Source organism: Lepidochelys kempii, chromosome 17 (assembly GCF_965140265.1).
Source record: "Lepidochelys kempii isolate rLepKem1 chromosome 17, rLepKem1.hap2, whole genome shotgun sequence".
Lineage (NCBI taxonomy): Eukaryota > Metazoa > Chordata > Testudines > Cheloniidae > Lepidochelys > Lepidochelys kempii.
In genome coordinates this window covers 3,703,125-3,716,880 of record NC_133272.1, presented here as the reverse complement: position 1 = coordinate 3,716,880, position 13,756 = coordinate 3,703,125, and the positions used below count along the sequence as shown (strand labels likewise).

Sequence of the window (13,756 nt, the reverse complement as noted above, 5' to 3'; positions counted from 1 at the left end):
AAAAAAACCCGTATCTAAAGAGTTTTAAACACTACTTTAATTAAACCAAGAGCGAGACACCCCAGGTCATCGCTAGCGCCCCCAGCACCAGATGCCACACCCAAGATGGCGGCCGAGGGCGGCCATTGCGGCTCTACGGCACGCTAGAGGGAGCCAGCGGGAGGCCTGATATAGGCGGTCGCCTCACAAGGGAGGAAGGAGCCGGCAGAGCGCTAGTCGGACAGAGCGGCTCGGCGGTAGCGGGTCGGTCTTTCTCCAGGGGGTTTGTTCTGCCCTCGGGGCGTACAGCGGAGCGGGGATCCCCCTCCGGAGGGGTGGCCCATGAGGACCACAATTCCCAGCATGCACTGCGCCGCGTGGCCGTGGGACTGAGGGGGCGCGTGGGTGCGAGCCCTCCCCGCCCCCCATCACCCCCGCCCCCTGGCAGGGGCGCTGAGACACCCCGCCTGTTCCCCCTGCCCTCCCTAGAGCGCTGGGCTGGGTGAGGAGATGTGAGGGGGGAGGTGTGGGGCGGGCTCTAGGTTCAGGGGCCCCTGGGGTGGGTGTGGGGCAAGGCAGGGTGGTGAGGTAGGTGGGTGGGGGAAGGGTTTTAGGTTCAGGGGCCCCTGGGGTGGGTGTGGGGCAAGGCAGGGTGGTGAGGTAGGTAGGGGAAGGGTTTTAGGTTCAGGGGCCCCTGGGGTGGGTGTGGGGCAAGGCAGGGTGGTGAGGTAGGTGGGTGGGGGAAGGGTTTTAGGTTCAGGGGCCCCTGGGGTGGGTGTGGGGCAAGGCAGGGTGGTGAGGTAGGTGGGTGGGTGGGGGAAGGGTTTTAGGTTCAGGGGCCCCTGGGGTGGGTGTGGGGCAAGGCAGGGTGGTGAGGTAGGTAGGTGGGTGGGGGAAGGGTTTTAGGTTCAGGGGCCCCTGGGGTGGGTGTGGGGCAAGGCAGGGTGGTGAGGTAGGTGGGTGGGGGAAGGGTTTTAGGTTCAGGGGCCCCTGGGGTGGGTGTGGGGCAAGGCAGGGTGGTGAGGTAGGTAGGTGGGTGGGGGAAGGGTTTTAGGTTCAGGGGCCCCTGGGGTGGGTGTGGGGCAAGGCAGGGTGGTGAGGTAGGTAGGTGGGTGGGGGAAGGGTTTTAGGTTCAGGGGTCCCCGGGGTGGGTGTGGGGCAAGGCAGGGTGGTGAGGGGGGCTGGGGAAGGGAGGGCTCTAGGCTCAGGTATCCTGGCCGCTGGGGTGGATGGGGGGCCAGAAATGGTGATGCAGGGTGGGCACCACGCTCGGTGGTGAGTGGGAGCTTGGCAAGCCAGGCTCAAGGTGGCCCCAGCCCCTGGGATGGGTGGGGGCTAGGTGTGGAGGTGAAGGGGCAGTGCTGGGCTGGCCATGGTGTGTGGGGAAGTGATGGGTGAGATGAAGGGATGCAGGGCACAGTGGAAAAAGAGTGCTCGATGGGACTGTTCTGCTGCTGAAATTATGCAGGAGCCTAAACAAAACTTCCTTTCATTTGCTTTGTAGCGGTCTGAAGAATAGCATGATGGTGAAAAGATGGCTACTTCTCTCTGTGTTGTGTTTTTCGCTCTCATTGCTAAAACTTTGTGGTAAGTGTCTTCCAAATAGGGAAGCTTATCTAGCTGTGCACCAGATCAGCAGTCGGTTATTTATTCGCTAAAATGGCTGTAAAAGAAAAGGGTATCTGTGCTGAAAACCAAATAGTCTCCTGTTAAAGGTGACCTGTGTGAAATAGTGGTGTGTTTATAAGGGTATTGGCTCGGTGTAACAATTTCTAATAAAGAATTGCTCCAGCTGTTGTTGTGGTGTTGGGAAACTTTCTTCCCTTATATATGTTACCTTCAGACTATTTTGTAGTGACAGCGCAGCATGTCTTCTTTCATTATTGATGTAAGTGACTAGGGTAGGTCAGTAGGCTAGATTCTATAGGTTTAGTCCTCATTATACTGAAGTCAGTGATGAATTTGGTGATCCTGTCTGTGCTAGCTATTGGGTTTATAGGTGCCAGAAGTATCTACAAGATAAGACCACCAAATTCAGTCACTTGTAATATATAGAATTTTAACAAAAGATTTCTAAAAATTGCATTTAAAATAATCCCCTTCTCCCCTAATTAAGAGGTCTTTATTCTTTGCTTTTATAAGCTTCTGATATTAGCAGGTATGAGTGGTGAATTCCTGGGCAGGCTTTAGGCATATGTCGGAATTTGGGCAGGGGAGTGGAAAAACTGTCTGTGGGAGGCTGAGCTATACTGTGGCACTTGCTTGTGTATGAAATGTAACTACACCCTAGTCACTTAAATAAAGTGACTGACAAGCAAGAAAAGCATAATCTTATTTCTCATATGCCTTATATGAATATTGTTGCATGGTGCACAATTTCAAGCACAATAGCAAGATGTTGCTTGAGTACTGCAAGGGCAGGATAATGAGCTGAAGTTCTTGAATTTCTTGGTATTCTGCTGGGCTTGTGTCATGAATATAAAGGGAAGGGTAACCACCTTTAAATCCCTCCGGCAAGAGGCAAAACCCTTTCACCTGTAAAGGGTTAAGAAGCTAAGAACCTTGCTGGCACCTGACCAAAATGACCAATGAGGAGACAAGATACTTTCAAAGCTGGGGCGGGGGCAGAACAAAGGGTTTGTCTGTTATGCTTTTGCTGGGAACAGATCAGGAATGCAGCTCAGAACTCCTGTAAAAAGTTAGTAAGTAATCTAGCTAGAAATGTGTTTAGATTTCTTTTGTTTAATGGCTGGTAAAATAGCTGTGCTGAATGGAATGTATATTCCTGTTTGTGTCTTTTTGTAACTTAAGGTTTTGCCTACAGGGATTCTCTGTTTTGAATCCGATTACCCTGTAACGTATTTACCATCCTGATTTTTACAGAGGTGATTCTTTTACCGTTTCTTTAATAGTCTTCTTTTAAGAACCTGATTGCTTTTTCATTGTTCTTAAGATTCAAAGGTTTGGATCTGTGTTCACCTGTACAAATTGGTGAGGATTTTTATCAAGCCTTCCCCAGGAAAAAGGGTGTAGGGCTTTGAGATGTCTTCCTGCAAAATATCCCCCCCAAGTGGGCTCTTTCCCTGTTCCTTGTTTAACATGCTTGGTGGTGGCAGCATAGGGTTCAAGGACAAGACAAAGTTTGTACCTTGAAGTTTTTAACCTAAGCTGGTAAGAATAAGCTTTGTGGGAACCTGCATGAAAGACCCCCTTCTGTACCCTAGAGTTCAGAGTAGGGAAGGAACCTTGACAGCTCATGTGGATCATGTAGCAATTTTAAGACCAGCTTTAAAGAGTTCTGATTCTTACAGGTAATTAGGATCCATTGCTGATCATAGCAAGAAACAATAACACTTAGCATTTTATAATTAGCTTAGAGTTTAAAGTATTTATAATAAACACATTATACACATGCAATTAATTTTGTTCCAGGAGACCATTGTTTGGCCTATTTACTGTTTTCAGTCTGCACTTTTCTCATTAATGTCTCAGAATTATTCAGTCACTTGAAAAAGTGCCAATGCTTACTTCCACACTGTTGCTAGTTGTCTGCCACTCTAACCCTTCCTGCTAACCAGCCCTAGGAGCTCGTCTAACTGGTTTGTACTCTAATTGCTTTCTTCTGCCACACAAGAAAACAATTCCTCTTTTCAGGAAGGAGATTTTTCCTTTTGTAGAAATCTAAGCTTAATGTTTTTCTTTTTCCAGATGGAGCCATCATGCTCTCTGTCCCTGAAGTGGTTTCAGTAGAAAAGGGTAGCTTGACAAATATCACTGTGACTCTAAGGTAAGGTTAGAGCATCATTTTCAGTTTCTCTTCCTTTAATTCTCTGCTTTTGTTACACCCACAGGCATCAGACCAGAACAGAGAATGGACAAAACTTGTTCAGATAACTAACTAGATTTGCAGGAAAGATGAGGTGGCTTGTTCATTTAGGGCAGTGGTTTTAAACCTTTTCTCATTTGTGGGCTCCCCCCTCCCCCATCTAATTTAGGTGCATGCCCCTTTGAAAATGTTAGACATAGTCTGCAGACCTCCAGGGGTCTGTGGACCAGAGGTTGAAAGCCACTGTTCTACGGTTATGACTACCTTTCACGGACCCCCTAGACATAGTCTGTGAACCCCCACCACTGGAGGGTTGAAAACCACTGATTTCAGGTGAGTTTCATCTGTGTGCAGTGAGTTAGTACAAGGCCACTATTCCACTTGAGCTGTGGTACATAGCCTTCATACTGGCCCTCACGGGGATGAAAATTCACCATTAGGTACAAGCTCAGATAAGTCTGTATTTTTGTATCAATAAGTTTTGGCTAGATGTAAGATTCAAATTCATATGTCCTCTGTTGGAGTATTGAATTCTGCATTTGCCGGAAGATGGACTCAGTCTCTTCTAGCTCTAACTACTATGAGCCTAACAAACATCCTTCATGTACAAATTTATCTAGAAGGACACCTAAATGTTTTATAAATTGAACAGGTGTCACTGTTCCCAGCACAGAAGTGTAGCCATCTCAGAGCTGAAACACACACTGTAGCTGTGGAGTAGATATTTACTATAGTCCAGTGCTCATTTTCTCAGTCTCTCACTAATAGTGAGACTTTTCCCAAGAATGGAAAGTTCCTCTCAATGTGAGATGACTTGTGGGGAGAGAGAGGAAGACTTCAGAGAAGACTGCAGTGGTGGGGATTGGTGGGGTGTTTACAAAGTGGGAGGAGAAATAGGGAAATATCAGACTTTTTTTTTTTAAAGGTGTTTATCCATCTTTCAAACCCCTGTTAGAATTGACTAGTGGCTGCACAAAGGGACACATACAAGTTCTATCCAGTTCAGATTGGTTTGTCAGTAAAGGACAGTATCTGTTTCTAGAGTATCATGTTGGTGCCACAAGTGATGATTAAGTGTGAATTGTATGTGGTCCATCCAAAACAATATTGCCTAAGCTGCATGGAATCAATTCTCCCAGAAGGCCTGAAACCTCCTTTAAACACATGGATTTATAGGCTTCTTTTGACTTGTCTATCTTCACAGTGCCCCATTAAATGAGACGTTGGTGATAACATTTAATATCACATATTCGTCAAAAAATGGAACCATTGTTGAACTACCTGATCAAGTGAGTAACAAAACTGATTTCAGACCTTATACTAAAGCTTACAATTGGTCATAGTCTGACCTCATTAAAAACATGTGACTAGTCATTACATGTAACCTTTTTTTCCTTGTCTGACAGGTAATATTGCCTGCAGGTCTAAATTCAAGCTTTCAAGTGAAAGCTAAAGATGTTGGACAAGTTACAGTTTATCTTCATGCCAGTAATGCCAATGAAACTGGGTGAGTTAAACTACTATTCAACCCAGATCATGTGCAACTCCTTGGTATCCAAAGTAGTATAATAATTTCCCCCGCCCCTACACCATCTCCCAGTATCCTACTAATTACACTGCAAGTTCCCTTGATTAACATAAACATAGTCATCTTCTCTTATCTCTCCTTCTTCCCCCCCCCCCCCCCCCCCAAAAAAAAAAGATGTTGAGATCCGTGAAGTGGTACTGGTAGCTTCTGTATCTTGTAATCATGAAACCTAACCTCCTAAGCATTCATAGGTCGGGTTCAGCAGCATGCTCTAAACTACACAAGAAAAGGCTCCAAGCATGCATGACAACACTACTCAAGCTGGATACCATTTGGCCCTAAAGTCCATGGGCTACTGCTTTGTTGCTATGCCTATCTTGCGAACACGCTTCTGAGATTCATATCCTTGAATGTTAACAGCCTGACTCTCCTCTGCACACCCACAGCTTTCACAAGACTTCAATGCAAGCCACAAGTACTTAGCACATCCACAAACCTTCCTGATTAAAGAGTCTCTTAAGGAATCATGTGTTCACAGGTGGAACTCTCTTCCTTGAGATCAGAAACTGGTGAGATGGGGAATGCTGAGTTGCATTTGCTTGTTGCCATTAATACCACAGCTCTGCAGGATAATGCATGGTCTTGTCACTTCCTCATTTCACTTCTGCTTTTAACTGTCTTGATCATGGCTATCGTTACCCACATCACAACATATCCAGGAACACAAGACAAGCCAGATAATAAGGCTTTGCTTGACAAGCATGAAGAGTAAAACCTTGCTGTTGCATAACAGTAACATACTAAGAGGCATAGAAGAAAGAGAGGAAGATGAGAGGCTTCAGAAGGCCTGTATAAGGGAGGGGAAAATGACAGAATAGAGGAGGATTGAGGGTAGGCAAATCACTAGGATTTGTAGAAATCTTGGAAAGACCACAAGGGTGTGTGAAAAGGGGGAAAGCTTTATTGCTCTACTAAAACCCAAACCGAAATTTGAGTAACTGAGTAGTTTTCTGCCCCACAAATTAGAATGAAGAAGTATGATCTGTGGAAAAGTGCAGAGAATATACTGACTGTTTAAAAACTGATTGATTAGTACAAATTCCTTTGCAGCCCCAGGATTCGATTCCAAGTGATTCATAGTAACATACTGAGGATTATAGACCAGGTGACTGGCTGGATCTATTTCTTTGCCTGGTCGATCTCCTTCTACCCTCAGGTTTTCGAAAACTGGCGACGAAAAAGGTAAGGAGACTAGCTGTGAAATGTGTGTGTCTCTTAGCAGTGATACAAATGGTCATGTGGACTGGTTTCTGAGTAGGTTGGGGAATTATCAGAGATCCCCCTAATGTAATTAGTTCCCATTAAAGAAGAAAACCATACCCCATTATCACAAGAGTCCATTAACGTCATTAATATAAAGTCTCTTCTGGCAAGCTCAAGTACCTTTCCTAGAAGGCTACTTTCCTCACAACTGTCTGAGTCAGAACTCCAAGGCGCTGACCCTGCAATTGGTTTTGTCCAAATGGACCCCTGCAAAGTATCATTGAAGTCAATGGGCAGCAGTTCACATATGTAGCTCCGATTGCAGGATCAAGACCTAACTCACTGAAAGATTTAAAAATACTAAAAGACCATTCAAACAAAACAACTCTCTTTGCTGGAGAAGTAACCTGTCAATGTTTGGGTCCCCCCCCGCCACCCTTCTTTCTCCCCTTGAGCACAATAGTGGACTCTTCAGATCTTAAATTCACCATCAGAGGGAGCCCATGTAGCCTCATGAACATACTGGCAACTTTGTAGCTAAAAAAACTGAGTAATAGGGTTCAAAGAAAAATGCACTCACTAGTATGTATGCCTCCTGAACAGACTCATCTCGATGGAAATTAGATTATGCCTATTATGTATGCATAGGAGGGTAATTTCCCCTAGTCACAATTCTGCTTAACTCCACAACTTCTCACCTGTTCCAATGAATGGTTATTCATGATTAAGGCTGCAAGTTTCACAGACATTCCGAATTCCATGACTTCAGTGACTTCTGCAGCAGCCGGTGCGCCTGGCTCAGAGGCAGCTCAGGCAGCCCCTGTGTCAGGCATACTGGCCACTGCTAGGGCAGTCTCAGGCCTCCGCCCCCATAGCAGCAGTTTGGGTGTGGAAGGGGACAGGGGATTGGGGCATGGGACAAGGTGAGGCGGGCTCTGCACAGCACTTACCTTGGGGGGGCTCCCCGGAAGTGGCAACATCCCCCTCGCTCAGCTGCTAGTCGAAGGCGTGGCCAGGCAGCGCTGCGAGCCAATGGGAGCTGCAGAGGCAGTGCCCTGGGCAGAGGCAGTGCACAGAGCTGCCTGTTCACGCCTCTGCCTAGCAGCTGAGCAAGGGAGATATCGCTGCTTCTGGTGAGGCCCCCAGGTGGGTGCTGCCCAGAGCCCGCCTCACCCCATCTCGTGCCCCTGACCCCTCCCACACACAAACGCTGCTGCAGGGGCAGGAGAGAGCACAGAGCCGGGAAGGGAGCCAGCCCCACCCAGGGACCCGGGCCGCATGCTGCCTCCACGTTTTAGTCACGGTATCTTTAGTAATAGTCATGGACAGGTCATGGGCCTTGAATTTTTGTTTCCGTCCTGTGACCTGTCCGTTACTTTTACTAAATACTTGTGACTAAAACTTAGCCTTATTCATATTGTGTGTGTGTATGTATACTGTGGCAGCTGGAGACTGCAGCCTCATTCTACTAAGCACTGTTCAAATATGTAAAACATACAGTCTACTCCAGGGCAGGGAGTACAGTTTTTTTGCATGTTAGACACCTAGCGTAATTTTCTAAATGCCTAATTGACTTAAGAACCAAAGACCTATTTTCAAGACCACATCACCCACGTGCTTTTGCAAAATTTACCCCTAATCTCCATCACCTCAATTTCAGTTACTATGTGAATAAGTTACTGGAAAGATGGGAGTGTGTTTAAAATACACACTGCAGTGGTGATGTCCCTCCTCTTCTGGGTCAGAGGGAGGCCTCACTACATCATCAGTATCACTGCCTAGTATCAGGGGGAATTAGCAGACCAGGCATTAGTGTCCTGACTGGTCTAACAGGGAAGAACCCCAAAGAGTCTATGGGCTCAGGCAAGGGCAGGGCTAACCTGTCATCCTAGCTCTGGACGACAGTAGGCTAACACCTACCACCTGGCCCACGTTAGGGTGGGATGGTAGGGAGACCCAGGCCCACCATCACTGGATCTGATTCTAACAATCTTGGAGTGGTCTGCAGTGGGGAATCTAGCTGCAACATGCTGACCATGTTTCAGGCAGTGCTACAGCAGACTAGAGTCAGCTGTCCTGGGCAACTTCCTCCCCTCCAGGTGTACCTAGATTGAAGGAGTGTCCTCTATCTCCCCAGGATAGGTGGCCAGCAGCAGTTCTGGCAGCTCCCCTGTAGACACAGGTTCCTTCACGAGCAGGATGCATCTATCTCCCTCACTGTTTCAGACCTAACTGAGCTGGAGCTCCACCTTTTATACTTCCTGTCCTATCTATCCACTTCTGGTGGGAAGGACAAGGTGGATCTGGCTCCGCCCACTTGGGCAGAGTGGGTGGTTCCTTCTGGCTTGGAGGGAGGGCACACAGCTTCACTGCACACACACTGTAGTGCAAGTGACTACATGTGAATTTGAGCCCTGATGAACTTTCAATAGCACGTGAATTGGAGGGAGAATGGAACTTTAAGTGCGTCCTCCAGTGACCTAACGCTAAACCATGACTTAATATGGATGGTTGACAAGATTTCTTTTTCCCCCAGGGTTGTAGAAGACACTGTATTTCTAACCAATTCATTTAGAATGCATGCCTTTAACAATGACAGGTTATCTTGCCTCTGACTTGAGGCTCTTAGTGAGTGAACAAACGATTGTCTAGAAGTTTTTTAAATTCTTACCTGGAATGTGAGGACAGAACAGTGGGCAGCAGGAATGGACTCCTTCTGATGTAATGCTTCTGGTTGTGGATCTAATTTAAAATGCTATCTGATTCATTGCAGTTAACATAGGAATATGAATTTTGAAAGTAAACTTTATTGTAAACGCTATCAAAATATATAGTATGTGTGAGGGGCAACCCTCACTGCGAACAAATTACTTCTTTTATAAAGTGGTATAGCCGCAGTTTCTGCTTGGGACAGCAATTGTAAAAAACACTTAAATCAGAACCTTCTAGTGCCAGAAAGTCTGTCCCTCTATGGCACTGACCATACTGCTCCGCAGATGAATCTTTACATGTAAAGTGGTGTCTCTCTTTCTTTCTTAGTGTTGTTGGATTAAGCTTTGACTACATAGCGTTCAACCTCACTGGTTTCATAGCATACAGTGTATTTAATGTAGGACTTTTCTGGATTGCCTATATCAAGGTAAGTGCACTTGTTCTTTCAATGAAATATTTCATTACTTGTAGAACAGAGTTACGGTAGCTGACTTGCTTGGGTTTTTAATACACAGGAGCAGTTCCTACGCCAGTATCCCAATGGAGTGAACCCTGTGGACAGCAATGATGTTTTCTTCAGTCTCCATGCAGTAGCTTTAACTCTCTTTACAATATTTCAGTGCTGTATATATGAGGTGGGTTTACCTAGGATATTCTTATAGTCCAAATGAAGTCAAAACCGTTGATTATGTTTAAGCTTTGAGGCAATTATACCTAGCAATTATAGGGTTCTTCATTTTCACAGCACTCTACAAACATTAATTCTCAACATCCTTCTCAGATAGGAGAATACAACTGCCATTACAGCAGAAAATATGGGCACAATTTGTATTACTCTTACAAAGCCATGCGGAGTGGCAGAATCTGGTTCGGAATGTGGGAGTTGTTCTTGGGTTCCACTTCTGTGCTCAGTTCACTGCCTTCCCAATTACAAAATGTGTGTGGATGATCACTTACAGGCAGTAAACCTGCTAGGTGGAAAAAAATATTCTTACCTCTTCTGGATTACCAAGTTGTGAAAGAGGGGGGTGTGTATGTGCGCTCCTTGCTCTCTCTACCAGCATGGGATGCTTTCAGGAAAGGTCAGGGTATGTGGCAAGTGTGACTTTGGAAGCTTCTCTGTGCCCATCTCAAATATGCTATTACCAGCATAAAGCCCCACAAATAGTCTTAATTTAGAACTGAGTAATAAAACAAGTTCCACAAAAACATTGCAGAAAGACTTTGACCCCTTCCTCCTGGATGCTAACATTCTGAACAAGATTTCCATGGGAATTGGGACTCGGAAATTGCACTGTTTTATCCTAAACCTGTAGCAAGCTATTATGATACTAAAACAATGTGGGGATCCTTGAGGAGGAGGAGGGGTCAATCTAGCCAGTTCCACAATGGGCTTTGGTTGTATGTTATGCTTAGCATTGTGCATCCTATGGTAACTGGGGTGGGAGGGAGCTGGGTATAATGAATTCTAAATGTATAAAGTGTCTTGTTTTTCAGCGAGCTAGTCAAAGAGTGTCCAGAGTTGCTATTGGGCTACTTGTGATTGCATGGATCTTCACATTTACCACACTGTCCGTGGCTGCAGCTGGAGAAATCACATGGCTACAGTTCTTATTTTTCTTTTCTTACATTAAACTGGGAATCTCACTGATAAAATATTTTCCACAGGTAAAAATTGGCACTAATGTCTCCTAACTCAGGCAGATAGCAAGAGGCCACATCCTAATATAGGAGGCTACCTGGAAGAGCACTGTAGGTTCTTTAATATGTAGTGCATATGATTCTAGAATGCTGACTATGCTATGTTAGAATTGTGAGAGAACCAATCACTTGATTGATGGCTCTTGTGCTGATTAAGCATGCAAGTAACTTGCAATGTCTGAAAACTGTAGTTTGTTAAACCAGCGAGGCTTTCTCTTACAGCTGGGGTTAACTGAGGCATTGAAAGCTCAATCTGCTTATCTGAGGTCAAAATAAGTGGAGAATTCTCTATTGCTGGGGTAGAATAAAAAGTTTTGGCTTGTTTGACTGCTCGATCTGCAAAAATATTTGCATTTTATAGGTAAAAATCAAAGGCTGCAGCATATTTAAATTCACTTTGACTCCCTTGTAGGCATACATGAATTTTCGGCGGAAGAGTACTGAAGGGTGGAGCATTGGAAATGTGTTACTAGATTTTACTGGTGGAAGTTTCAGCCTCCTTCAGATGTTTTTGCAGTCTTACAACAACGGTAAGAATGAAATTGAAGTGTCTTTTAGGGCCTACATTTTCAATTAAAGAAAAACCTGCCACAAAGCACTTTCTTCCAGTCCAGACCCACTTAAGGTCATTCCCAAACCTAGGTGTCCTGCATGGCAATACATGCAGCCATCAGTGCTATAAAAATGTGGTAAAGAATAAGTGTTTGGCTGTCTTCTAATGTAAGCTATTTACACAGTTCTGTGTAACTATACAACAGCACAGAATACCTTATTGCATTAACCGTACAATGTCATGAAATCAAACTAAAGTTGATGAATAACGCCTGTGCTGTTAAAAATAAACCATTTTAGTAACAACCTACGGTAATGACAAACTTGAACAATTTATCTCATAGACCCATAACTATGGGATAGCCATTATCCCTTGACTTTTAAGGATAGCCAAGACCAGTTTTAAGACTATTAAATCAGTTAATGTGGGTGACAATGCAGATTTTCAGACTACCTTAATTTTTGACAGATGAATGGATATTAATCTTTGGAGATCCAACTAAGTTTGGACTGGGCCTCTTCTCAATCACCTTTGATGTAGTCTTTATCATCCAGCATTACTGTCTATATAGAACATCAGGCTATGAGTCTTTGAACTAAGACCCCACCCTGAATAGACAACAGTACGGATTTATTGGTTTTACCTCTATACTGGCTGATGGATTTCCAGACTACTCACCAGGTATCCACGTGAGTAGTGCAAGAGTCATGCTGTTGTTTATAATTCCTCTACCGTATAGGACTGTTGAACTTATTTTTTGCTTAATGGCAAATGCCTTAATGGATACTCCATTACCCTACCCCTTGCAGCTGGAAAAGATTTGCAACCCTGGAAGCTAATTCCAAGCCAGCCTGTCTTGAGCTGGCCTAGTAATAGTGGCTATCTTTGACCAATACAGCATTTTGTGTGGGGCAAGGAAAGAGCTGGGCTTCCTTCAGCTGAACACAACTGGAGGGTGAAAAACCGAACCAGGTACCTTTATAAAGTAGTGACCAAGAAACAGGTTGGTTTTTTTTTGTGGACTGGACAGTAAAATCTAACTCTACTGCTGCTGACTTCATCTTCTCCCAAACCAAGTTGTAAGTGAAAGGCGGCGGCTCAGGAAAAGACTGCTTGGTAACCACAGATACTGTTACAAGTAGGTACAATGGGTTAATGAAGGCACTAACCAAGAAGCATGAAGACCAGACCAGTCTTCATCAGATTTAATCTCACAGCACGTTCATATGACTGTGTCAAAAGCTGTACCTAAACATTAAATAAAAAAAACTTTTTTGTGATCTCTGCTACCATATACCACCAAGCACTTTCTGTAAAAGTGCTAAATCTAGTGCCAAACTTCTGAATATTTACTGCACTAAGTTGTAGTTATTCACATTGGGTTCCATTGAAGTGCCTAGTCTGTGCTGTTAATGCAAGGGAACAATTTTATGTTAAGTCTGATCTTGTTCAATAGCCTAATGATTAAAATTTGTATTAATCTTTGTTTCCTCCCATTTCCTGAGTAATCTAGGCAGTAGCTGATAAGCACTTACATGGCACCTTCCAGGTAAAGATTTCAAAGCCTCAAGATTCCCTCTGCAAGGTAGACATCCATTTTATGTAGGTGGCTTGGGGTAAATAAGGTCTTTAAGTAAATAACAAGACCTTAACACAAGGTAATGCAGGAAGGTGGTGAATTGGGAATAAAACTTGCTCTGGTGCTCTGAATTGCTTTCTCTGTAGTATGCGTGCAAAGGATGTAAGATATTTGATCTCTAAACAGGGCTGAACATTCTTGCACTTTAAACTGTACAACTTGGCACTATACTATATTATCTTTGACTGGAGTAAGGAATAGCTTATACTAAAAGGGACTCAAACACATGATTTAGAATCACTACTGTTCAAGGTCTGATTACTTAATCCTGTGACCCTCCTGCCAGAGGGAAAATTAACTTGTTGTTCACTGAAAAGTTTAAGATGGTAAAATTTCAGAAGGGAATGTACTTCTCCCCAAGAGATGCTCCAAGTTGTAAATGGGTGAAGAATTTGCTGACTGTCACTTTACTGTTAGCTGTTTAGCATATCTTTACTTCAGCAGAATGTGGCTGTCTAAATGTTAAGCAGCACTCAACCTGTTCTAAATCAGAAGAATTGGAGGGGTAGGAAGCTTGCACAAAAAGGGTGTAAATACATAAGTTGTCCTCTTATT

At 44.4% G+C, this 13,756-nt stretch overlaps 1 protein-coding gene across 3 annotated transcripts; it reads left to right on the top strand.

Annotated features, from left to right (window-relative positions):
• Nucleotides 1-130: 130 nt before the first annotated feature.
• CTNS (cystinosin, lysosomal cystine transporter) lies at nt 131-13,047 on the top strand. 3 transcript variants are annotated; one of them, XM_073315688.1, is made up of 11 exons: nt 132-243; nt 1,484-1,566; nt 3,688-3,766; nt 5,010-5,094; nt 5,212-5,312; nt 6,444-6,575; nt 9,636-9,735; nt 9,824-9,943; nt 10,806-10,976; nt 11,422-11,539; nt 12,031-13,047. In XM_073315688.1, the coding sequence occupies exons 2-11, from the start codon at nt 1,500-1,502 to the stop codon at nt 12,159-12,161; spliced, it is 1,104 nt and encodes a 367-aa protein (XP_073171789.1). In that variant the 5' UTR covers nt 132-243; nt 1,484-1,499; the 3' UTR covers nt 12,162-13,047. The 3 variants fall into 3 exon arrangements, with proteins under 3 accessions (XP_073171791.1, XP_073171789.1, XP_073171790.1); XM_073315689.1 differs by lacking the exon at nt 132-243 and adding an exon at nt 271-481; XM_073315690.1 differs by lacking the exon at nt 10,806-10,976 and having other exon boundaries at nt 131-243.
• The last annotated feature ends 709 nt before the right edge of the window (nt 13,048-13,756 follow it).

Excerpts from the sequence above, each read along its gene's own strand:
- CTNS (XM_073315688.1), top strand. The coding sequence starts at position 1,500 with ATGATGGTGAAAAGATGGCTACTTCTCTCTGTGTTGTGTTTTTCGCTC. Across the intron at positions 6,576-9,635 it reads GAAAACTGGCGACGAAAAAG|TGTTGTTGGATTAAGCTTTG; the intron begins GTAAGGAGACTA and ends TTTCTTTCTTAG. Across the intron at positions 10,977-11,421 it reads TGATAAAATATTTTCCACAG|GCATACATGAATTTTCGGCG; the intron begins GTAAAAATTGGC and ends ACTCCCTTGTAG.